Here is a 25,970-nt window from a genome sequence, read left to right on the forward strand (position 1 = left end):
TAAGGGCAGAGTAACCTATGGCCCAAATTCATTAGCCTGAGAGCTAAAAGTGCTAAGTAATGCTGAACTAGTCTAGAGTATCCTAAGAGTGGAGGACATTCAGCCACTTCTCACACCTAGATTGATCTCTTCTCTAGAGGGAACATCCTCCTTGGATCATTGCAACAAGCTGAGATAGGATATTCAATTTCACTGTGGAGAAGGATAGTTGCCTCCAACAAGAGGACATCAAGCAAAGTTCACACAATGTTCTAGATAAAGTAGTGGCACACTATGACAGGAGCCGATACATTGATTGGAACCCAACCACCTACTTGTTAGATGGATAGAGACATTAGGCTTATCCAAGGAGATCCCTTCCAACGATTATAGGAGAGCTAGGAGAGCTAGGAGAGTTGATTTGGAGGGATCCGTTTCTTGATAGGCCATGCGATGTGGCCTTCTTTGGCTACATCGCATGGCCTATCAAGAAAGGAGGATTAAGATGAGCAAAATCGAAGCACAACTAGCAACTACTTCCCATTAGCACAAACAAGGTATTTGATATCCTTGCTTGTTGGACTTTTGGAGATGGCTAAATGATAGATTTAGGCCTAGGAAGATATCCCAACCACCTACTTGTTAGATGGATAGAGACACTAGGCTTATCCAAGAAGGCCCCTTCAATGATTATAAGAGAGCTAGGAGAGCTAATTTGGAGGGATTCACCCCTAGATAGGCTATGCGATGTGACCTTCTTTGGCTACACTATGAAGCTAGGAAGGAGGATTAAGATGAGCATGATCAAAGCACAACCAGAACCTCCTTCCCATTGGCACAAACAAGATATTTGATATCCTTGCTTGTTGGACTTTTGGAGGTCGCTAAATGATGGATTTAGGGCTAGGAAGATATCCCTCTTCCTATGGCTATTAGCTCACAAGAGCTTAGCAATTGGTACTTGGCTTGGATATAGCCAGGCCCTAGTGGCATGTGCCAGATGTGGTAAGCTCGAGGAGACCCAGAGACACTACTTATGGGCAATTGTAGAGCCAAAGTAGTATAAAGGAGAGCACTCAAGATGTTCACAACAAAACATACTAGAGACAATGGTTGCAACTTGTGGGACTATAGCTTGGCTTATGGACAAAGGAGCACCATGACCATATGGATTTCCATGGAAACCGCTCCTTTGTTATCATTGGGCAACATCTGAGCAGGATTCTCTCTGTAGATTACTCACAAGCATAGTGGATCTAAGGACACTACCACAAATGGGGGTGGATTGCTAGAATTATTGCTTGATACCTATGGATTACAAGGTGCAGCTGTCAGCCATGATACAGATCTCTAGGACGTCTCCGTTGTAGAGACTCTTTGGAGGCTTTGGATAGAGATCATCCACACACTTCACAAGAGATGGGAGAGGCTGCAAGGTGGCTTTAAGAGGATGAGGACTTGAGATGCCTTCTTGTGGACTTGGAACTCCAACACCTTTTTACACAACCCCTCAAATGGTCTCACATTATTATCCACTAGATTGGTTATTCACACAATCTTTATATTTATGATATCCTTAACTTACCTTTACAAGGTTTCTTGTACCTTTTACTTTATACCAAGGGGATTTTCTCCGAGGTGTTATTAATAGAATTTTATTTTCTTTGGAAATAGAAAGCCAGGTAGGAAAAACATATGCTAGATAGGCTTGCAACATTCCAACAACATGCATATTGCAATGAAGCTATCTTAGGGTGTATATGGGTGAAATCCTAAACTTAAATCACTTCTCTCATATGAGAGTGTTGTATAACACTACATTCAGATAGTTATATGTTTTGGGCCTTATCTCATCTTATGCTACAAAACTTGTCAACACATCACAGTAATGAGATGTTCCTAGATATATCTAGTGCCATCATTTCCATTTCAAAAAGAAGCATTATTCCATCTATACATTCCTATTTCATGTGACTATTCCCGCATCCCAAGGGCCCAGGATAGCTATCTCGTGTTACTGCCAATTTATCTATCCTTCAAAGCCCGAACATTCTTGGAACTCAATCCACATCTTTGGAACTATTGCAATTCTTGAAATGGACCCTCCAGTTTCATGATGTGTAGACTCTTTTTGACAAGTAGAAAAAGTGAGCCCTTCCATAGGGTGGCATGGCGGGTTCCACTTGAGCCTTCGATGGTCAACAATTATTTAAACTTGATAGGATTATCAAGGAGCCCCCTACATAGTCTCATATATCCAAGGGACACTAATTGATCAATTAATTTAGCTAAATTGATCAATCAATTTAGCTTGGCTAATTTAGGCATCCTAGAGCTTGACAGATATATCGATAATATATGCATAGGAGGATATACTGGATTATTGCTCAAACCACCCAAGTTCTTCTCTACATGGGAGGAGATTGAAACTATGCTCCAACAACCAATGAGGGATTTTCTGAGATAATGTGTACCTTCATAGTACCAGGTAGCTTTTTTTGTTATCGGCATTTAGATTTAGGTTTCTTTTGTTGTATTGTTTATCTCCAAACACTTATATCATTCTACAAATAATTTTAACTTGTGGTCTCATAGATCATTTTGCCTCTTGCATTTCATTTCATTTCTTCTTCTTCTTTTTTCATGAAGAAGTTTGAATTAATAATTTGAAATCTTTACAAAGGGCCTTCTAACTAAGCAAGCACACTCAAAGACTGGTAAAAAATGACACAGGGAGCCAAAAGGCTACACAAAACACAAGGCCACAAGAATAGAAGGCGGCAATCATAAAGGGGACACAACTAGGGTGGTGCGAATGATATCCATCTACGGAGTATCCACCTATCCAAGGATCACACCAACCAGAACAATGGAAGTAATTTGCCATAATAACAATCCTCAAACACAACCCACATGACCACAAATACCTAAGGCCAAATCAAAAATAAAAGCATTATATGTCCGCCAAATGTACCAACAAAGACTAGTCCAATAGAGAAAATGAAAAAGACACGGATATTGTGGGTATAAACTGGCCGTGGAGAGTATCTTTCCCAAATCCAAGAATGGATGATTGTACGCTCACATACCACTAAAGTCCATAGTTAGACAACAAAAATCCAGATGTTACGTCCTTGGACATCCAGATGGGCGCTAGTAGCATTGGTCACAGTGGTCATGAAGTGACTCACTGCGAATGCACAAACACTTCAAGGTTAGGGTAGCTAAGTCCTATATAAATAGGATTCAACTAGGATGATGAGGATGATATCCATCTATTGAGTAGCCATCTCTCTGAGGATCACACCAACCAAAATGATGGAAGTAATTTGCCATGATAACAATCCTCGAGCACAGCCCACATGACCACATATACCTAAGGCGGAATCAAAACAAAAGCATTGTGTGTCCACCAAATGTGCCAAAGACCGGTCCAATGCTCAAAATGAGAAAGACAAGGATGCTACGGTTGTACAGTGGTCATGGACAATAACTTGCCCAAAACCCAAGAACAAATGATTGTACATTGACAAACCACCAAAGTCCACAATCAGAAAATGAAACCCCAGATCTATTTAGCAACTAGGCAAGAAATGAAAAGATGAATTGGAGTCTCATCACATGTGGTATAGAAGATGCATCTAGCACTAGAGACATTGTGACCATGCAGCATATCCCTTGTGGAGAGACCCCGATTAAGAAGCCTCCATATAAAAACTTTACCTCGGCAAGGAAGCTTAGACCTCCACAATTGAAGCAACTAATCATGCCACTTAGCTTTAGTATCCCGAGCAAACCAAACTTTATTTGACTTCCCAATCACCCATCTCTTATACTCAACCATTTTGTGATAAACTTGATGGGCTAATCATTTCAAAAAATCGTCCCATTTTACAAAAAGCCGAGTCCAACCAATTTGTCATCTCTCTCTCTCTCTCTCTCTCTCTCTCTCTCTCTCTCTCTCTCTCTCTCTCTTTCGAAAGAGCCAAGAGGAGGAGTATGAGCAATAATTTTTCCCTTTAGATGAAACGGCAAGGAATGAAAAGCATGTGATGACATATAGAATATTCTCGTTCTCTCTTGTAGCACCAAGAGCTAACGCTAGCGTAGAAATAAATGCAGGTCATGAAACTTCTCCTCCGTGAAGACATTGTTATGGTGGATCAAGTTGAGTAAGCTTACCATTTGCTAAGCTAAAGAAGAGGAGGAAGTGCGTGCTAACCTGCTTCGCCAGAGCTTCGACGTACACGTTTCCGTCCAGAGTTTGGGCAAATCTGATCCCGAGAGGCTTGTCGAGAGTAATCATGTACTCGTTCACATTCATTTTGTAGGTATTGCCGGCACCTAAATCGGGGCCTGGCGCATCGTCTTGGCGAGCAGCTCTCACTATCACGGCACTGCCTCGCGTGGCAGCCAGGCTGGGGCTGCTGCGCCTGTGCCGAAGGAGACTCCGATGGAGCTGGTGAAATACGGCGTGATGGTGATCCCATGATTGCCGTTCGCCGGGTCCCTTTGCTGTTGGCAGAAGGGCACAGAGAGAGAGAGATGGAGATTGCGGCAGCACCACCACCTTCATCGCGATTGTCTCTCTCTTCAACTCAGGATCCCCGCACAACTACACGTGATGATGAACTCTTACTAGACTTTTTGGAAGCCGTGATAAGTAAAGTGAACATGCGGTGTCTCCCTTTTAAATTTTCAAAAATAAACTACCCATCACATTTTGCGCTTGGACAAACAACATGTCCGGTTAAAGATGACTGTCATTTTCCATTAATGTTATGTTAACCTTCATGTTAATATCAACGTCTAGATACTTCTGAGGCTTATTCCATTAATATTACTTTAATATTAATTTTAATGTTAACATACCTAAATATCTAGATACTTGTGAAGCTTATTCCCGATAAATGAATGGTAATTCAAGAAACTTAGCTATCATGTAAAAAATTAGGCATCCTATCAAATTTAGGCCTTCCAAGTATACATCACAGATAAAGGAGGCAAATTGCATATGTTTTGCAAGAAACTCTCTTTTTTCCAACCAATCTCCCTTCCTATAGGTGCTTAAGGCCCTTCTCAATACTCTCTCCCCCTGCAAAGGAGACCCCTAAAGCACAATGAAAGCAATGACTTCTTGCATGCAAAATGTCCCTTCGTCTTGTGCCTCAAATCTTCCTATCATCTCCCACTAGTTTGGAATTGCACATTGAAATCATGCATACTACAGAGCTTGCTTGCTCTCTCTCGGACAAGAAGGTCCAAGCATTGTTCTAAAAGCTAGTTACAACTCTATTATGGGTAAACGTCTGTTCAATAGCATTGTCTCCACAATGGGTTATGCTCCTTATAGAGAAAGAGTGAGACTCCCAACCATCTTGGAGGAGGAGATTGGCTTTCAAAGTTAGAAATCCCTAATGTTGGCAGAAGCCAATATGCTAGAAACAAGCCAACAAAGGATGAAAATGGAAAACAAAAGGTTGATCATGCGCCAAGAACATCGACAAACCTTGATGAAGAACTAGGAAAGCCAATTATAGTCAATACACTTGTTCCCTCTATTGGTTATGCCTATTGGAATGAAGCCTATCAATCTAGGGCTTTAGTTAGTCTTTATCATGGGTCTAATCCACCAACCAACTTTTTAAGATCTTGGGTTACAAATAAGTAGGTTCTAAATATATTCTAAGGTAGAAATAATGTAGTGTCTTCAAATGACTTATTTCTTCTTCCTTATCTGAGACCAAACAAATTGTGCTCAATGTTTTGGACTTTCAACAATGTATGCTTACAAACTCACCTTAACTCTCTCCAAGTGATCATAAGAATTTGACTTGATTGGTCTCAAACCTACAAAACTGATTGATCATGATTGAATATATTTATGCAATTTCTCTCAATACAAAGGGGCTAACTAAACCTAGTAGAGCAATAGTTATTAATGAGTGAATGAAAGACTCACAAGCAACCCTTTGCTTACAAAGAACTAGACGCAACTAATGATGTCTTCAACAAAAGTTTGAATTTTGTTTCTAAGATTTTACTTGGTAATACACTAATCATGATAATAGGAGTGTAGAGTAGCTAGGGGTGGAGAACAAAACCTCACCTCTTGTTTTCCATTTTTCCAAATATCTTAAAAAGAATCAAGCCATTCTATTGCACATTAACTCAAAATAAAAATCTGCAGTGATCTTTGTATAAATTCTTGGTATTCCTAATAATAGGTGCTATTTTTGGAACTCGATTTTAAACCTCCAATGCCCAATCATCTTAGGTAGGCAATTCAACATGGTTGAATTTATCAATGACAAATTATTAAATAAAGGGTATTGGTTTTAGTAGGGGGGAGGGAGGGGTTTTGAAAAAACTCCAACGTGTTCCATGGCTAGATTTATGTTACCAACAATAGTGGGTATACTTGGACCAATAATCAGTAAGACAAAATTTGAGTAGAAATATATCCTCTAGTTTTCTCTCAATTGTTATATGTTTTGTCAAACCATTTTTCAAAATCTCTCTCTCTCTCTCTCTCTCTCTCTCTCTCTCTCTCTCTCTCTCTCTCTCTCTCTCTCTCTCTCTCTCTCTCTCTCTCTCTCTCTCTCTCTCTCTCTCTCTCTCTCTCTCTCTCTCTCTCTCTCTCTCTCTCTCTCTCTCTCTCTCTCTCTCTCTCTCTCTCTCTCTCTCTATCTATCTATCTATCTATATATATGTATATATATATATATATATATATATATATATATATATATATATATATATATATATATATATATAATAACGATAGTTTATTCAGTCTTTTGTAGGGAATCTCTAGCTTGCATAGGGTTGATCCTAAGCTATAAAATATACCCATGAGTTTTTTAGGAAAGCAAAAACTTATTATGTGGTTAAGAGGAAGAAAGAAATTCCAAGTATGGTTTTTGCCTCTAGCTTGAAATAGGATAGAGCTGGGGAAATTTCATCTACAAAAAGACCTTAGACAAGCTAAGATGAAACTTAAACATGTTGAAGAGTTGGAAGCTAAGAATATCCATCTTTCTATGAGGAACCAGTGGAGGGCTAGTGGGTAGGACATATAGATGAACCTATAAAAGAGATGTTTGTTCTCATCCGTAAGAATAAAGAGAATGACTTAATCCCTCGCCTCCTTAAAGTAGATGGTATTCGAGCAAATGATAAGTCTGAGAATCTCCCATTGTTTAATAATTTATTTGCTTTATATTCACTTTCCCTACCTATCTTAACTTAGATGATACTTAAGCTAGAGTCCAAGTAGTTAGAATTAGGAAAAAGGTAGTGTCTAATTCCCTTACAAACATTGAAGATGGAGATCTCACTAAATCAGAGATCAATGACACTATACGCCAAAGGCCAAAGGCCACAGGCCTAGCCTTGATGGCCTCTCCAATCAAATTTCACAAAAAAAATTCAAGGAGTATCTATCAATCCCTTACTCTTAGTTTAGAAAGAAGCTACGAGGTTTAGTGCCCTCCTCGTTAACATGAACAGAATTATCAAGCTAATGCATAAAGAGATGAGATGACAACCTAGCTAATTGGGGATGTATAGCCTATCTTACTTCTACCTATAAGATTTGTGCCAAATCCTAGCTTAGAAGGCTCCTCCCCCACCTATATGGCTAAGTTGAAAATGCACAAAAAGGATTCATCAATGGAAGATACGTACTTGATTCTATCATGTCCCTTTGGAATGGAAAATAGCATGTTCAAATGTCCCACCAAGATTTCATACTTTTCATATTAAACATTTGATAGACTAGATTTGAACTTAATCTTCTAGTCTTTGCATGATATATGTTGTTTATCATATTAGAGTTATGGTTGATAATGCCAATATTACAGTAGCAATTCATGGGGAAATCTTTGGCTCCTACCCCTTAAGGAGCTCCCTTCTTTGTGCCATAGCTCCTCATGCTCTTAACTAGCTAGTTCAAGATTGAAATGGAAATGGAAAGTATTTGATGCATTTCACAATGGTAATAAAGATATGGCTCGCAACCAATTTGATTGTGAATACTAATGGAACTATCAAGAATGATCATTAGTCTATCTCCAAACCTTATGTATAACTAGTTTAGTGAATCAATGTCGCTCAAGATGGCTAATTGAGACCTATTCTTAAAACATAGAACATGGATAAGCCTTTAGACTTTTAGATTGTGGGTTTTGGGATAAAGCTAAAGCAAAAGTGGGATTAGGTGCTCAACAAGGTCAAGGGATTTTGGATTACCTCAAATGACTTTCACTAGGCCAAGATATAGATGAATCCTTCAAAGATTGAAATAATGATAATGTTTTAATGGATGTTCATACCTCAACAACAAGGGTTTGTAAGAGAGGATGAAGTTCAAATTTGAAGCAAAAGAAAGCTCCAATGCTTGCCAAATCTGGCTCTAATAATAGCAAGGCCAAATATTTGAATCTCTCCCACACAAGAAGCATGGAGATTTTTGGATTTGTTTGCTACTATCCAAGATAGTAGGGTAGCATAGATTTTGGGCCCTTCTATTGAACATGTGGCTATCCAAGACTCATCATATTGGTGCTTTCCAGGGAGCCAATGAAGCAAGGAAGCCAAGAGTGACAAGCTTTGATGCTCAAATATGATGTCTTGTGAGATATGGAAGATTTTCCACCATGGGGGCTTCAAGAGAGCTTGAAAGAAAAATAGGAAAGACTCTTTCTCAAAAAGTGACTGTAACTTGAACCTTTAAAAAGTCATGTAACCTCCCTTTTTTTAAATTTACTTTCAAAATGGCATGAAATTTGATGAACAAATTACTATTTTAATGAATTCACCTCCAACTTTGGTGGTATCTCCTATAGAAGTCTTCAGTAAGGTATATCTTCATCATATGAAGGACCATGGGTCATTACAATGCTCCCAATAAGGTTTATACTTGCTATACCTCAATGGTCATGGATTTTGTAACTGAGAAATGGAAGAAATATGGTTGAAATGTGGGAAGTGAAAGAATAGAGAAGACTATAGAGAAGAGAGAAAGAGGTGAGATAAAGCTTGGACAAGGACAGAGAGAGAGAGAGAGAGAGAGAGAGAGAAAGAGAGAGAGAGAGAGAGAGAGAGAGAGAGAGAGAGAGAGAGAGAGAGAGAGAGTGTGTGTGTGTGTGTGTGTGTGTGTAGAAATGGAGAGAGAAAAAAAGAGAAGCCATGGAAGCTACAAGAGAAGGTGAGATGAAAGAAATTGCCTTTGCTATTACTAAATGATGGAAATTTTGAAAGTCACTTACATCTTATACCTATCCAATATAGCTAGTATTTTATTTTTCCCAAATTATCAATATATTCTGAGTCCTTTACACAAAGAGCCATTGTTTGTAAGTCTAATTTAAATGGTACATTTGTTTAACTTGTTGGGTACAATTGGAAGGGGAGGGAGAGGGGATCGTGGAGGGAAAGGAGACGCTTGTTTTGCATGCTTCTCATGCCTCTAAGGTTGATTTCGGCTTTGAGATTCACATGAATTTATTATGAGGCCCCTAGAGATTGGTCCTCTCTTTGATAAGAATTGATAATGTTCCTTTACATTGAATATATGTTTCAACTTTGTTTTTGTCATCTCATCTCTAATCTCCTCAATCCAAACGTCTTTCTACTTAATAATGCATTTCCTATAAATAGCTTATATGCCTAGTTATGGAGCTAGGGATCGATGCCATTGTGGAAAATACTAAACCAAATGGAGTCTTAGTGTAGAGTTGTGATTGTGATTAATAGAGATAGCAAGTTTGTATGAGAGCCAATTTTCCCAAAGGCTTTAGTCATCACTAGAAATTAGCCCTTGGTCTTGACCCAGACATCAATGAATGCAACATTAGGGGCATTGTGGTTCTTCTACTTAGGGTAGCCTATAGTTTGAAATCTTAGGAGACTTGCATGAAGCAAGATAGACCAATCTTCCTCCACCATGTAGAAATTTTTGGTTACCCACTTTGTAGCCATCTTAGTAGCAAAAGAGATCTAAGTTTAGGGAGAAACCAACCTCCTTCCCTTTCAGGATTAATAGAACTTTTTCAAGAAACTTTAGGTGTCTTAAAATTGTCTCCATATTTTGATTCTTCTATAGCTTTGGTACTCTAACATTGGTAAAGATTACAAGGAATTAAGCTCGTTTACCATCAAGAAGCTATTATGGGATGAAATTTTGGGGACTCTTGATTTCAAGGTTCCGCTATTTGTATGTGAATATTCAAGAATGCTAGAGGCTCTTCAACATTGAAGTTCCATTGATCTCCAATCAACCACGGTTGATCATTATATGACATTGAAGCTTATTGAGCATTTCAGAGCTATTTTTGGACCTATACAACCAATGATCGGTTCTACTTGATTTTCCAAGATTCAAGCTTCTATTGAAGAGGTAATCTACTACATCTTTCTCACAAAATCTCTCTAATTCCATTTGCTATAGGCAGCATCCACTTGTTGATGAGAGATTAGTCCATTCTTAGATCTAATTTCAATTCTTTATAAGAGAAATGCCTCATCAATGAAAGCTGAAAATTCCATAGAGTAGTGGTTAAGGATCATTTTTCTAAAATCAAGCTTTTGTTCAAAATGTTACTTATGGATTGCATAACCCTTGATTTTGTGCTTGAGTCGTTTATGATTCCCAAAGGAAATTTGTAAAGGGTAAGTTAGCAATTAGTGAGTCACTAATTTGCTAAGGTAATCCCTCATCTTGATTCCTTATTTTCATTTAATCCCCACACATCATTAAAGCTGAAAGCTTTGATTTGGGTAGTGCATTTCATCCCTGATTTCTTAGAATAGTATGCCCCTACCATGCTTAGATATCCACAAGGAAAAGTGGATGTCGAGGGAGGTATGGAACAAAAGAGAGATGGCCCTCCCTCATATTGAAGTTCTCAAACGAGAGATGTCTTTTGGTGTGAAAATTCAAAAATACAAGATTTTGCAATTTTCAAGAGAATAAGACTGAAAAGGTGACACTTAACGTCTATTAAAGATTGAAGATATTTAATACCTGACCTCTTAAATGAATCATATATTCTCTCATTAATCACGTCCAGGCAGCCAAATTTGGAGGGTTTTTCTTTTATAAACCTCTTCTAATTAGCAACTTAATCATTTTCTTACGAGTACCATTTTGAAACGTTTTTGGCCCTAATGGAACGGTTTGTTATATCTACTTGAAATATAGACACGACTCAATTATAAGTAGCCCATATAACCATATTATTAATCATATAGAGATTAAGAAAAGAATATAATGATCAAATATTGAACACAAACAAGAGATGTCTTTTGGTGTGAAAATTCAAAAATACAAGATTTTGCAAATTTCAAGAGAATAAGACTGAAAAGGTGACACTTAACGTCTATTAAAGATTGAAGATATTTAATACCTGACCTCTTAAATGAATCATATATTCTCTCATTAATCACGTCCAGGCAGCCAAATTTGGAGGGTTTTTCTTTTATAAACCTCTTCTAATTAGCAACTTAATCATTTTCTTACGAGTACCGTTTTGAAACGTTTTTGGCCCTAATGGAACGGTTTGTTATATCTACTTGAAATATAGACACGACTCAATTATAAGTAGCCCATGTAACCATATTATTAATCATATAGAGATTAAGAAAAGAATATAATGATCAAATGTGTGTCTATTGCGCGTCTGTTTGTGCGTGTAAATTCGTTGATACATGCGATTATAGACGCGAAATGGTAGACGCGCAAATAGACGGGCTGATAGACGCACCCGTAAGAATTTCTCTATATTCAAAAATCGCATCTAAATGTGCGTCTATGAGGCCTTTTTGTTGTAGTGCAAGGAAATGCAACATGTGGGAGATTTATCTTTAGCTACTAAGACAAAGCCTTCGATCCAAGATAAGGTGGCCCAATGTCGCCATCCCCACCTAAGAGCTTCTTCCCTAGCCTCATGGTGACAACTTCCTAGTTAATCTGAGCAATGGGGGGACTATATTAAGAGGTGGTATTTGAGGAGGCGAAACTAGTGCCTTCCTAGGAAATATCAGATCGTTCACCTTGAGGAGCGTTTTTCGATTGGTACTTCTTGGGTGTACTTTTGTTTTACTCTCTTACATAAAATCCGATAGAAATTTTCGGGATGTGATTTTTGGGATCTGACAGTCTTATTGTTTGGGGTGCACAACCCAACTTGAGGAGAAAATTTGCACACCCCTCAAGTCTTAAAGCCCATGTAGGGAGCCATGAACACTGCTTTATCTTTCACATAGGTACACATGTGGAACATTGAAGAAATAAGCTTGGATAAAGAATCAGGGCATTTGTTGCTTGCTCTACAAGGATCTTACATGTTGCCAAAAGCTTTCGATAACATCTTATAGGTGAAAGATGAAAATTTAGACCATTTCTAGATGCTCCTATGTATTGCAACATATTTCAAGGTATTACTAAGCCCATATAGTTGAATTACATGTCCTATCAGGTTTCATTCACTATTTACACATCCTACAATGTTTGGTACAGGGTTTGGAGACCTTAAATAGGGCTTACAAGTAGTTCTACTGCTAAAATAGAGCACTTGAACAATTTTGTATAGCCATAAAAAATTAATTCCAAAATATTTTGATCCAATTCTAACAATAACTTTGATAGAGCATCTCAAAGAATACATCCTTGCCTTTGATTTGAATTAGAAAATATGTCATTTGGATGTTGGCATTAAAAGATACAGCTATTTTTGTGATAGTAGGTCTAAAGGTTAAAATAAGGCTAATGATTATATATAGCAACAAATGAAGGATTCTATGGGACGAGTACTCTCAAGAGAACCATCATGAGGAGTCACAAGAGCACAGGGGTCATAGTACTCTTAATGCAACTTTGTGCAATCGTGAGACTAGATGTTTGATTAGATATCTCGAATTGGTATGAAAGATTAACCAAATGGTTGAATAAATGGCTCATTTAAGTGAATAGACCAAGGAAACAATTGATCATATGGTCCAATCCACTAAAGACTTTTTGGATAATCTAATAGCTCAAATATCTTAGTTGATGGTAACGCAAATAGTTGATAAGGAAAGTAGGGACAAATATGAAGCAAGATAGTCATTTCAGCCTATAACTTTGAACTCTCGCCATGTATAATTGGAGGAACTGGATTCCTAATAGTAGCTACGAGGTTAATGAACTTATCGTGGAAATGAGGAGTCCATTGCAAGTATCGTGCAACAAATTCTCAAGGGATAAGAGTACAACGAGCTTTGAGCCTGCATATTGAAGGTGTTTGTCAAATAATTTGGGTCCCAATTGAAGTTATTTGGACTATCATCACCAAACTTCTAATGGATAGCAAGCATTCATTAAGAGAGATCTTGTGATAAGATTATCATGATCAAATACATTGGGCATTCACCTTCCCTATCTAATCAAATATAGTGAGCTCCATGATAAGATTGTCATAAATACAATGGACATTCATCTTCCCCATTTGGTATAGAGGAATGGACCTCAAAACTTGAGTCTTAATTTGACATTTATCCAAGGTTAAATGAACAAAAAAATCATTTTACTAATAGCCCAAGTATTTTTACCCCCTATTGAGAAAGAAAAGCCAGCTAGAAGATCATAGCAACTTGATAAAAAATGTATAATAGTAAGAGAGTATACCAAACCTGACAATGTATGCAAAGAGTGTTGGTCATGATGCAAAGTTACATATATATAGTTATAGGCTAAAGCCTAGTTTTTCAGCAAATAGTGTGGCTCAAAAAACCTTCCACTCTCTTCTAGGCAATAGAATTGGCAAAGAGGTATGCTCATAAATGTAGAACACATGTGAATAGTCTGTAATCATTTGGACAAACCAAAGCTACCAACAAATAAGGACAATTTGGGGGAAATGTCATATAGTAGCCCCAAAGTCCCAATATACCCATCTTTCAATGCAATGATGTAGCAATAGAGTTTTAAAGTAGCAATCAGCCCCAAAAATGAGAGCAAGTAATGTGACAATAGGCCACAAAATACTTTAGCTACTAGTGGGTAGAAATTCATTTCCATGGATCTCTTTAAACATAGGAAAGAAAAAGGCCTATCATGCAAATAAGTGGATTTGCATGACAGGGACAACACTTAAAAATGGCAGGGAAATGAATTTCTACCCACTAGTCACTAAAGTATTTTGTGGCCTATATATTACTTGCTCTAATTTGGGGCTAAATCTCTATTGTTACATCATACCATGAGATATACAAAGTTTTGGGGCTACATTACATGCAACAACCCCAAATTGTATTAATTTTATGACCATCATGAGGCATTTTTTTAAATCCAAGTGGCCATATTTGTTTTGATCTAGGTGGACAAAAGAGTAATGAGCCATTGCATACTTCCACTTTAGCCTATTTGATCTCCATGGATGCATGAATAGCTTCTAAGAGTCTACATACACTAAGGATACATGGAAATATCCATGAAAACACTGTGTATATTTTGGTGGATAGTGGTAGTATGCATAGTTTTGTAAATAAGCAAGCAATGGATTGTGTGCACTATCTTTCCATTGAATTACGATAGCCCATAAGCTTTAGGTAGCTAATGGAGATGATGAAATCAATATCCAAATGTGCTCAAAAGTCCCCTTGAACTTGCCTAAAATTTATAACTCATAGGCGAGCTTAATTACTTTAGAGATGGACCCTATAGATGTGGTATTAGATTGTGATTGGTTGATGTGATTGGGAAAGATACTATGGATTTTTCATAGCTTTATATTTAGTTTGTCAATGAGGGACAACTCATTCATTTGTAAGGAATCCCTAATAAATCACATTTCTAGCTTTTCATCACTAAGAAGCTCAAAAACGAGTTTAAAAAGCATTCCTAAATATTTGTCTTACACTTAAATAAATAGATAATAAATCAATCAAAAGAATCACCAAATAATTTGGCATTAAAATCTCTTCTTGAGGAGTAGAAAGACTTATTGCAGGTGCCTATAACTTTACATCCTAATAGAGTAGTTCATCACCCTATAGACTTGGAGCCTCACTCAAAACTAGTGAATAAGCCACCTTAGAGATTATCCAAATGTGAACTTGAAGAAGTTGCCAAGCAAAATAAATATTTATTAGAGAAGGGATTTATTGAACCTAGTTTTTCACCCTACGCATCCATGATCTTGTTGGTTAAGAAGAAGGGTGGTGCCTTTAGGATGTGCATTGATTACAACAACCTCCATAAGATCGCAGTAAAGAATAAGTATCCCATCCCTAAAGAAGATGATTTACTGGATGAGTTTAGGGAGGCAAAGTATTTTACAAAGATAGATTTGAGATCAAGCTACCAACAAATTTATATGAGAGAGGGTGATGAAGTAAAAACAATATTCAGAATTGATCGAGGGCTCTATCGTTGCTTGGTTATGCCATTTGATTATATTAACACCCCAACCACTTTTTAGAGCCTCATGAAAAAGATATTGTAGACATTCCTCTCTTCAAGTTTGTCTTGGTATTCTTTGATGATATCCTTATTTGCATCAATCATTGGAGAATCATCAACTAGATATGAGGAAGGTATTTGATGTATTACGGCACACACACACACACACACACCACAGACTATTTGCTAAGGAGACCAAGTGTTCATTCACACAAACAAGGTAGAATACTTGGGATATATTATTAGTAAGGAGGAAATTAGTCCTAAGAAGGTGCAGTTGTTAGTGATTGCTCAACACCTATAAATACATCTTCCCTTCTTGTGGATTTCTTGGTTTATCATCATTTTATCATAGGTTCATAAGACATTATGCAACTATTGTATCTCCTTTAGCTAATAGGCTCAAGAAATAAGCTTTCTTTTGGGATGCCATTACCGGTCAGAGTTTCAATCAATTAAATCACTTGCTTACTTCTATTCCTATTTTAGTTTGTGTAGAATTCTCTAAGCCAACGAATGTTATCTATATTCTATGCAATAACAAAATGGAACCATTATTTGTATGAGGCCGATTCAAAGTTAAAAGTGATTAGAGGGTCCCCAAGTATTTTCTTTCTCAATCAAATGTTAGTTCTAAGCAACACAAGTGAGTGGCTACACTACAAACCTATGGTTCTAACATCACTCATATATGCATCAAAGATAATATAGTGACTAATTCTATGTTTAGAATGTGGGCATGTAAAGTTTCAGCTATTATTGAGCTTCATAGTGATTGGATTGAAGAGTTGCAAGAAGCATATCTATTGGATGAGGAAATCAACCAACAAGGAATCATGGAGGAAAACTATCACTTTTAATTTAGAAATGTTCTCATTTGGTTTAACAATAGGATTGTTATCCCCTATTCTTGCCCATAGCTGGACACTTAGGTGTTTTCAAGATCTATAACAAGATTTCCAAGAGCTTTCACTTGAAGGGCTTATGGAAGGATGTAAAAGATTATGTTTCTAGGTGTGTGCTATATTAGCAAAATAAGGATGGCACTCATAAGATAGGTGGTTTGCTACAACCATTACCTATTCCTGAAGACAAATAGATGCACATAACCATGGATTTCATTATTGGCTTATTTACAACCAAGAAGGGGTGAAATAGTATACGTGGAGTGAAATCTACAACCAATAAGGGGTGTAATAATATGCATGTGGTGGTAGATAAACTCACCAAGGCAACCCATTTTATTCCCACCAAGACTCAATTTACTGCATTATAAGCGAATCTTTAAATTGCATACATTATCACAGGTCATTGTTCATGACAAGGATGCCAAATTTACAAGTGATTTTTTACAAACAATTTTTAGATCAATGGACACCGAGTTAGCTCCATCTACATCATATTGTCTTTAGACTAATGGTCAAATAGAAAGAATTAACAAGTGGCTAGAAACTTATCTTGGACATTTCTATCATGACATGTAGTGTGTGTGGAGCTCATGGCTGAGTTTTCCTATACTAATTTTGTCCATTCCAACATCATTGTTTCTCCCTTTGAGGCCTTGTATGGTTATAAGGTGCCAGTTTCTATAGTCTTATTCAATGAAAAGATTAATTCTTAGGGAAATAGGAGTTGGATCGCATGTGGATGCCCTTCTTCAGCTATGCAAGTTGAATCTTAAGAAAGCCCAAAAATACATGAAGTTGTATGCTAATGAGAAAAGACATCCCATGGAGTTTCAAGATAGAGAGTTGGTACTTTTGAAAGTGTCCCAAGTCTCAGTACTCTACTTTGAAGGATGGCTTGATTAGTAAGGTTACTGATCAATTATATGGGCTATACAAGATTCTCAAGCATTCAGGAGACTTGATTTATTGTCTTGAACTTCTTTTCTCCATGAAGATTTATAGTGTCTTCCATGTAAGCCAACTTAAGCCTTTTTGTGACACTCAAGTTGATTATGTGGAAGAGTTGCCCCCCATAGATGAAGAGGGTTTAATATAGTAGAACTTTGAGATAGTCACAAGGTAGCAAGAAAAGAAGCTTTGATCCCGATCAATTATTGAGCATTTGATCAAATGGAAGTCTTATCACTTGAGAAAGCTTCTTAGAGGCCAACAATCATTCTATAAGAGTTTCCATGTCTTTAAGATGTTCTTTTAGCTAAAGAGCTAGCTAAAGTTGGGCTTCTTTTGCTATATAGACAACTCATAAACAACATTTTATTTTCGAATGATAACAAAGTGCAATCTATAGGTTGAAAGTGCCTCAAAAGAGCTTCCCAATCTGTATTATTAGACATCAAAATGTCTACTAGCTACATGCATCTTTTCAAGCACACTTAGTAACCAAAACTTTAAGACATCTAGATGTTGTGCATAAACGAGGTTCACTCTTCAATCTTCAATTCTATGCCCAAGATCTTTGTATTTTTGTAATGTTGAAACAAAGTAGTACTTTGTTGTTCCCATCATTCCAACTATTGTAATAAGTCCCTATTTTAATTTTTAGGAAAAAAACATATGGGTGGGGATGGAATGTAAAAGACTGGGAAGGTATTAATAAATTGGAAAAAAATAAAATACCAGCTACACTACCTAGGTGCAAGATATAAGATACTTTCAAATTTTTAATCATTCAGTAATAACAAAAATAGTCTCTTTCATCTCACCTTCTCTTGTAGCTTCCATAGCTTCTCTCTCTTTCTCTCTCCATTTCTAGTCTTTCTCCTAGTCTAGACTTTCTTTCTTTGTAGTCTTCTCTCTCTTCATGGTCCCCTTCTTAGCACTACATGTTTGGGAAAACACAAGAATCCCTATTCAACAAAAATGACTTGCTCGATGTGATTAATCTTAAACGAATCTCTTTACACTAATTGAGAAACAACATATAAAATAGACATTAGAACATAAAAATGCCCAATATGTAGGTTGGAAGTGGAGACAAGGCCTCATTTGTTAGTTAAGATTTAGGTCTTACCATTTTTACAATAACTCTTACACCCCTATCACCCTTCCAGTCTCAATTGGAAAGTGATTCTCCTTGGAAAAAGCTATTAGCTAACATTTATGTCTCACAATTCTTATAATAACTCACACACCCCTATCACCCTTCTAGTCTAAAATATGCATTAGCACATAAAAATTCCCAACATATAGGTTGGAAGTGGAGACAGTCCCTCATTTGTTAGTTGGGATTTAGGTTTTATAACTTTTACAATAACTCTCGAACCCCTATTACCTTCCATTCCCAAATGGAAAGTGATTTTGCTTAGAAAAAACTATTAGCTAACATAAGTGTTACAATTTTTTCAATAACTCCCATACCCTTATCACCCTTCCAATCTTAACTGGAAATTGATTCTACTTGGAAAAAGTTACCCCTACAATCATATTGAATTAGCATACAAGGTTTTATATTTGGTAGATATGGTTAAGTAGAAATGACAATGTTTTCAACAAATTTTATTATCTTCATTACTTAAAAGTAGATTTGTTGGTGCATGTGGATACTAATCTTAAGCTAATGGAGCATCAATGTCACATAAGAATTAAGTTGCATGCTAGAAGCACAAGAAGCCAAGAAATTAATAAACTAGCTCAAAATGTGATGGAATGACCATCTTACTTGACATTAGAAACCGTATTTAGCAAAGGGCTACTCAAAATTGGATGAAAATGCCATTTTACTTCATTAGAAACCCTATTCGCCAAAGAAAAAAGAGAAAGTTTTCTCATTCCATACAAACATGGCACTATATGACAAGGGCATGCCAAAAGTAAGCATGATCATAGAAACAATACAAGGGTTATGGGGGTGTTTATTGTTTACCTTCAATCTTTCATTTTCTAAATAGTCATTGTATAAATCCAAAAGCTTCCAACACTACAAGATATAGGCCTTATACTAACGTTAAAAGCGACGAAAATGCAAATAACAAAATTTGCCCCCGTCGTCGCAAAAAGCGTCGTTATTGGTGATACCATAGAACAGTCGATACCACCGTCGCTATCAGCGTCGGTATTGGCGTCGGTATGTGTGACACTGATATTGATGCTGATAGAAATGGTTTGCGACGTAAATAACGACACCAATAACGACGCGAGCAGTAAAATTTGCGATGCTAATAGCGACGGTAACAGGGAAAAAAATTTGTGGCAGGGCAGCTGTGTGCTTTATTAGAGCCATATAAAATAATTTCTGCACTGTGTACAATACGCTTGCAAACAAAAACAATGTATACTGAAATCATAACACTGATACATGAAATAAATACATGATCGCATAATAAGTGATTGGTACAATCATGACAAGATATCACTAATACATAGAAAATGTCTACATAGATCAGGCGACTCAAAAATAAAGGTGTGTGAGCTCCAGGGATCCAAGGGCGAGCTACATATCCTCACCCTCCGAAAGCTCGTCCTGCCACAAAGGAGCATCAAACGGACTCTGCAGAAAAAGAAACAACACATCAGTCCACCATACAATAATGCATTCTAATTAAACATGGTAACTACGGACGAGAAAGATAAGTAACTTACAGGGCCGCCGCGTCTATACAATCGGTCGATCAATGAAGTGAGACTGTGCCTCTCTGCATATTGAGTCTCAAGGCCAGTCGGATCGCGATTTGTAATGGAATGCTACAAAGAAAACAATATGCTAACTGTTAGAAACATGATTGTCAATACAAAGGATATTGCAAAAAATAAAGAAGCAAAACAAAAGAAAAACTTACAAAGTCCTCCGAATATGTCCTATGGCCGCCACTCCCAAGATGATGGACCACTCCGGCCTCAAGTCGTGCCCTCGCCGCCTCGCGCTACTGACTCCAACGTCCTGGAGAATCTGTAGCCTCCTCCCTCAGTCGGCGCCAGTTGTTTGCATCTAACCACTTGGGCTTTGCAGCCCCACTCTTGATTGCCTTGTGTGCGTCGGATCATTTGTGTGACATATATGCATGCATGCAATCCATCATCCAACCCGTAGAGAATCTATCTACTGAGGCTGGAACCGGAAACCCCTCGTGCAAGGATGCTACTATGTAGTCCTTGCTCCCCTCCGGTATATTCTTCCAATGATCTAAGACGTTGTGCCAAAAAACTTTTTGGCACAACTCTCTCATGCAAGCCATCACCCTCCTCCCCTCATCATTCATGATGACGGCTCCTGACCTACCATCGACTAGATATCCATATCCCCCTGGAGTCTACCTAAGATGGGTCCGATTTACTTTTCTCTCTTTCTCTCCCTCCCTCTTTCTCTCTCCCTCTCATTTCCTCTCCCTCCCTCACCCTGACCCTCTCTTTCTCTCTTTCCCTATTAGGTTTAATGTTTTTTATATATTTTTCTCTCTCCTCTCTCTCTCATATTTCTTTTTCTCTCTCTTCTCCATCTCTCATTTCCCTTTCTCTCTTTCTCCCTCTCTCATTTCCTCTCCCTCTCTCACCCTCACCCTCTCTTTCTCTCTTTCTCTATTAGGTTTAATGATTTTTTCTCTTTTTCTCTCTCCTCTCCCTATCTCATTTTTTTCTCTCTCCTCTCCCTCTCTCATTTCCCTTTCTCTCTTTCTCTCCCTCTCTCATTTCCTCTCCCTCCCTCACCCTAACCCTCTCTTTCTCTCTTTCCCTATTAGGTTTAATGATTTTTCTCTTTTTCTCTCTCCTCTCCCTCTCTCATTTCCTGTCCCTCCCTCACCCTGACCCTCTCTTTCTCTCTTTCTCTATTAGATTTAATGATATTTTTCTCTTTTTCTCTCTCCTCTCCCTCTCTCATTTTCCTTTCTCTCTTTCTCCCCCTCTCTCATTTCCTCTCCCTCCCTCTCCCTCCCTCACCCTAACCCTCTCTTTCTCTATTTTCCTATTAGGTTTAATGATTTTTTCTCTCTCCTCTCTCTCTCTCTCTCATTCCTTTTTCTCTCTCCTCTCCCTCTCTCATTTCCCTTTCTCTCTTTCTCTCCCTCTCATTTCCTGTCCCTCCCTCACCCTGACTCTCTCTTTCTCTCTTTCTCTATTAGATTTAATGATTTTTTCTATTTTTCTCTCTCCTCTCACTCTCTCACTTGCAAATATAAATACATACGGGTTTCCCCTATTAGTATAATTGCTATAAATTGCATTTCACTTTAACATATTACCCCATCATTTTGAATTCAACATGTTAAGGTTGAGAGAAAATGGCAAATTAGAACAAGGAGTAATGTTAACCCCAAATCGAGATGGCCCCAGGTCGAGATGGCGGAAAGAGGAAGAAAAAAAGCAGATAAACATGGAAAAAGAGCAAAGACACGCAGGCGACCTCCAAAACCAAGCCAGGGTAAAAAAGCGCAATTTTAAATGAAGGGCGCCTCAAAAAACTCGAAAAACTCTTGTAAAAGAGTGCCAGGCTCCCTCTTGTGCCAATTGTAAAATATTAAACGGGTGTAGGCTAGAGGCATAAGGCTAGAAGAGGGAAATGGAAAAAATGACCTTGCCACAATGGCCGGTCATGTAAAAAAGGGATGGGTGCCCATGGGATTTTAGGGTTTGTATATATAAAGTTCAAAAAGTGAATAAGAGCTCATTCTTTGGTGTGTGGCAACAAGAGTCTTCTTCTTCTACTCTCCTTCTCATCTTCTTACTTGTGTGTGCTCTTGAGAGAGGGAGTGTGAGAGTGTGAGGGAGTGAGTGTGTGAGAGTGAGGGATCAAGAGGGTGAAGCTCTTCACCATCTCATCTTCTCTTCTTCTCTTCTCATCTTCTCTTCTCTTCTCTCTTCTTGCGCGCGCGGCTATGGAGGATGGAGCTTGGAGGTGGAGGAGGCTTGAGGATGCTTGAGCTTGTATCTAGGATCGTGGAGCTACCGGCATGTGTGAGAGAGGAGGCAACTCATATCGGCACTAAGGTAAGCTCACTACACTCGTAGGATCAACGGCGCGTCGGCTAGGTGAGAGATAGCCATTACTGCTCGGCTTGGAATGCTTGAAATAATAAGCGGTCCGTGTGTCTTGGCGGTTGAGCGAAAGCTCCCACATTTTGGTTCCGTTTGCCGAGACCAACGGATTCAAGCTTGAGCACTTGCGCACCTCATATCGAGCATCGAAGTAAGGGATTCATCCCCGAAACGGAGCTTGAGATAGGTAGAAAGTTTGGGTGTTTTTGATCTTCAAAACAAGTAAGTATTTTGGGTTATTTTGTTTGTTTGATGATTAGGAAACGTGGAGAAATCATTTCAGTGTTTTGCTTTTGATTCTTGTTACATTTAGAGTAGGTTAGGATTAGGAAATCGCACCGGAGAAGGGTAGGGTTTACTGTTGCAAAACAGGGCAAAACAGATAAAAAATCGTTCTAAAAATGGCAAAAAGCTCGCCAAGAGGCCAAGGGAGAGCTCATTTGTGACCATTTCATAGAGAGAGAGAGAGAGAGAGAGAGAGCTATTGCCCGATTCGATCCGATCGCACCAACGACGAGCCCACCACTCTATCCAAGTATATGAATCCCTTTCCTTATCCCCTTAGGTAGGATCTGGAGGTTTGTGCCTAATACAATTGAGTAAATCACAAGGAACGATCAAAATCAAACTCGCACTGCCCTCGGCCCGTCCGAACGGTCACTTCTGGGCAGAGTCCTAGAATCGGCCCTCGGACCCTTACCATTCGGCCCACTCAGTCCAAACCCTAATCGGCCTGTTCGAGTGGACCATTCGGACCGTGGACCAGTTCGGCCCTCTGCCACGTGTCAAACTCGACCCTCGGCCCACTTCCCTCGGCCCAATTGCCTCGGCCCGTCCGAGCGACCTCGTCTGAATTGACCACTCGGCCCGTCCGAGCCAATCTGTCCGAGTGACTTCGTCCGAGCCCGCTCCTCGGCCCGTCCGAGCCCACCCTGTCCAAGTCCCAAATTTGGCCTTCGGCCCATGCGCCTCGGCCCGTCCAAGTGACCCACTCGGACCTTGCAATTCGGACGAGTTGAGCCGAGTGTAGATTTTTACCAAATTCTCAGAAATTTGACCTGACCCGGCTATTAGAACTCAGCAGTGCAAACTGTCGAAGGCCCTTGGGATGCTCAGAACTTGATTTTGGCACACGGAATAGGCAAAATCGTAGGGCACAGCCGCTTAGCAGCTAGAAGTAGGCAGTTGCTAGACCAAGAGACCTAGACGAAAATCGATGAGTTGTAAAGCCTGATTGAACAAAAAACGAACGAGGCAACATATTAGAGAAACCCTAAACCCTGCCAAGATGGCCAGAAAATTGACCAACAAGCCTATTAGGCCCGAAACAACGCGAGAGTGTGTAAGACGCCTAGAAATTGGTTGCTGCACTCACCCTGAATTTCCGCACTTGAAGTACACTTAAGGAAACTGAAAGCCTGATTGAGCACAAGTGCATAGGAAAAGACACACACATTGAGTGGCCTTAAATTGAGGATTGTAGTTAATAACTGAAGGAACTCACCCAGATAAACCACTCAAGGAACCCACCAGTATAGGAGAGGACCCAAGACATAGACAAACCATCAACGCATAAAAGTAGGACCAAGCAAGAGGCACCGATGAGGTGGATTTGAAAAGTCTACTGAACCTGATCGATAGCTTGGTGGAGCATGATAACTCGACAATGGCAGAAGAAAGTTCAGACCGCAGATCTAATGAGGAATTCGACTTAGGAGTCTTTCCACATGCTACTTAGCAACTGTTCAGCAGTTACGACACTCATGCCCGATATGAGCACCGCGGTAGGACAGCAGACGTTATCATCGCAGATCTAGAAGATGAGAGAAAGCTGGCCCGCAAAGCATTGCAAAGCATGGCTGAATACAATAGGGATCAGCAGGCTAGGAGCCAAAGGCAAAGCATGGAGTTGCGAGAGGTGCAACAGGTGCTGAACCTAGCTGGCAAAAATCGAACGGACCATGAGAGAGCACTAGAAGGAGACTTAACGCTGAGTGAGCTTCTCATGAAGCGGCTGCTTGATAACACGACTGTAGAGCAAAGTGCCACAGCTCTAGCGACATCGCTGCTTGCAGGATTAGGAGCAAACCAGGGCTCAAAGAGCCAGTCTAAAATCCCTATTGTTGCCAAATAACTCGATAAGTACCAACCCCATGACGATCCATACAGCTTTGTTGAGCAGTTCGAGCAAGTCTGCAAAGCCAACGGCCTCAACGACCTAACTCAATGCTCTCAAGTGTTTAGGCTTTGCTTGGGCGACAAGGGTAGGACGTGGTATACGAGCTTAGATACCGCAGAGCGAGCCAACTTCAATGGCCTCAAGGATCTCTTCATTAAGAGATTTGCCGAGCCTGAATACTCCGATAATCTACTAGTACACTTGATGAACGTCAAGTAGAAAGAGAAGGAGGACTACGATAATCTACTAGTACTCTGATAATCTACTAGTATCAATGGTATTCATCAGCGGGATTCAGAACGAGGAACTATATAAGGCTTTGGCAGGCAACTCGAGCTTGCAGCGAGATGCGCTAGCTAGGGTCTTTGAGGAAGCCATTCGAGTTGACGATCAGTTGAAGGAGCGGAGCTCCAGAAGCGCGAACCTAGAAGAGACCAACTCGCGAAGCTCAGAGAGAGCGTCAGCCTCGAGTGAGCGATCAGTCCCATCATCCCAGGATAAGGGGAAAACCATCGAGACGAACCAAGACTTGGCTGACGTTAAGATGAAACTAGCCAAGTTGCAAGACATATTGAGACGACCAACGCGCCCACATATCCAATGCGTGTACTGTGGTAGAAACCACTTGCCAGCCGAGTGTCAAGACCTTGGGTCAAGACCTTGCGCTAACTGCGGTAGGTTCGGTCATAACGTCGCGCATTGTAGATTGCCAAGAAGACTTCCATACTCACAGCCATATGGCCACTCTTACCTAGCGAACAGGCCGCAGCCATTTTTTGGAAGGAGAGCCCCATTGGCCCTCCCTGCACCTAATGACATTAAGCCGGTGTTCCTAGGATGGAAATAAATCCTACAGGCATTCCTAGACCGCCTGGTCCTTACGTAACCCATCTATCGAGTGACGCTCCTGTCCACTATGTGGAAGAACCAAACCAGAAAGAAGCTTACATATGCCCTTACGTCTCACATGACGATGAGGGCAACGCTGTCCTCATGGATTATCACCCCGTACCGGTGATGGCATTAGGAAGAGGACAAGGTAAAGGCCTAGAAGGGCAGACGCATGATCCAATCACCTGTTGGACTTGTGGTCACCCAGGTCATGTCTCATCACGCTGCCCTGAAAGGGAGCAGCAAAATAGAGACAAGGCTAACCAAAGGTGTGCTGAGTGCGGAATCACCCATCTCTTCGTCGATTTCCCAAAGCGAAAGCCGTCTTCTAGCTTAGCCAACATGCTATCTATCCCATTGGGGTTGTTTGGTGTCGAGAATCTCGATGGGGAGGCCACACCTATCCCATTGCGGGTCGTGACCCATGCCCAAATGAAGCAGGCCGGCATCTCTCAACCAGGACCTAGCAATCTCGATGCAGCCTCGATAGGAAAGAAGAGCCGTAGACGGAGGAGGAAGAGGTCGAAAGCTAAAATCGCAC

The 25,970-nt window shown here is 39.5% G+C and overlaps 1 protein-coding gene across 8 annotated transcripts in view; it reads right to left on the bottom strand.

Annotated features, from left to right (window-relative positions):
- LOC148018580 (phosphoglucan phosphatase LSF1, chloroplastic) overlaps nt 1-4,634 on the bottom strand; it is a 108,083-nt gene extending 103,449 nt beyond the window's left edge. For all 8 annotated transcript variants that reach the window (XM_087661299.1, XM_087661295.1, XM_087661298.1 and 5 more), the window contains exon 1: nt 4,202-4,634. In XM_087661299.1, coding sequence (XP_087517425.1) covers nt 4,202-4,555 — 354 coding nt within the window. In that variant the 5' untranslated portion in view covers nt 4,556-4,634. The remainder of the gene's footprint in view (nt 1-4,201) is intronic.
- Nucleotides 4,635-25,970: the final 21,336 nt, after the last annotated feature.

The sequence above is a fragment of the Lygodium microphyllum genome, chromosome 21 (assembly GCF_053477565.2).
Source record: "Lygodium microphyllum isolate KBCC chromosome 21, Lygodium_microphyllum_v1.1.10, whole genome shotgun sequence".
Lineage (NCBI taxonomy): Eukaryota > Viridiplantae > Streptophyta > Polypodiopsida > Schizaeales > Lygodiaceae > Lygodium > Lygodium microphyllum.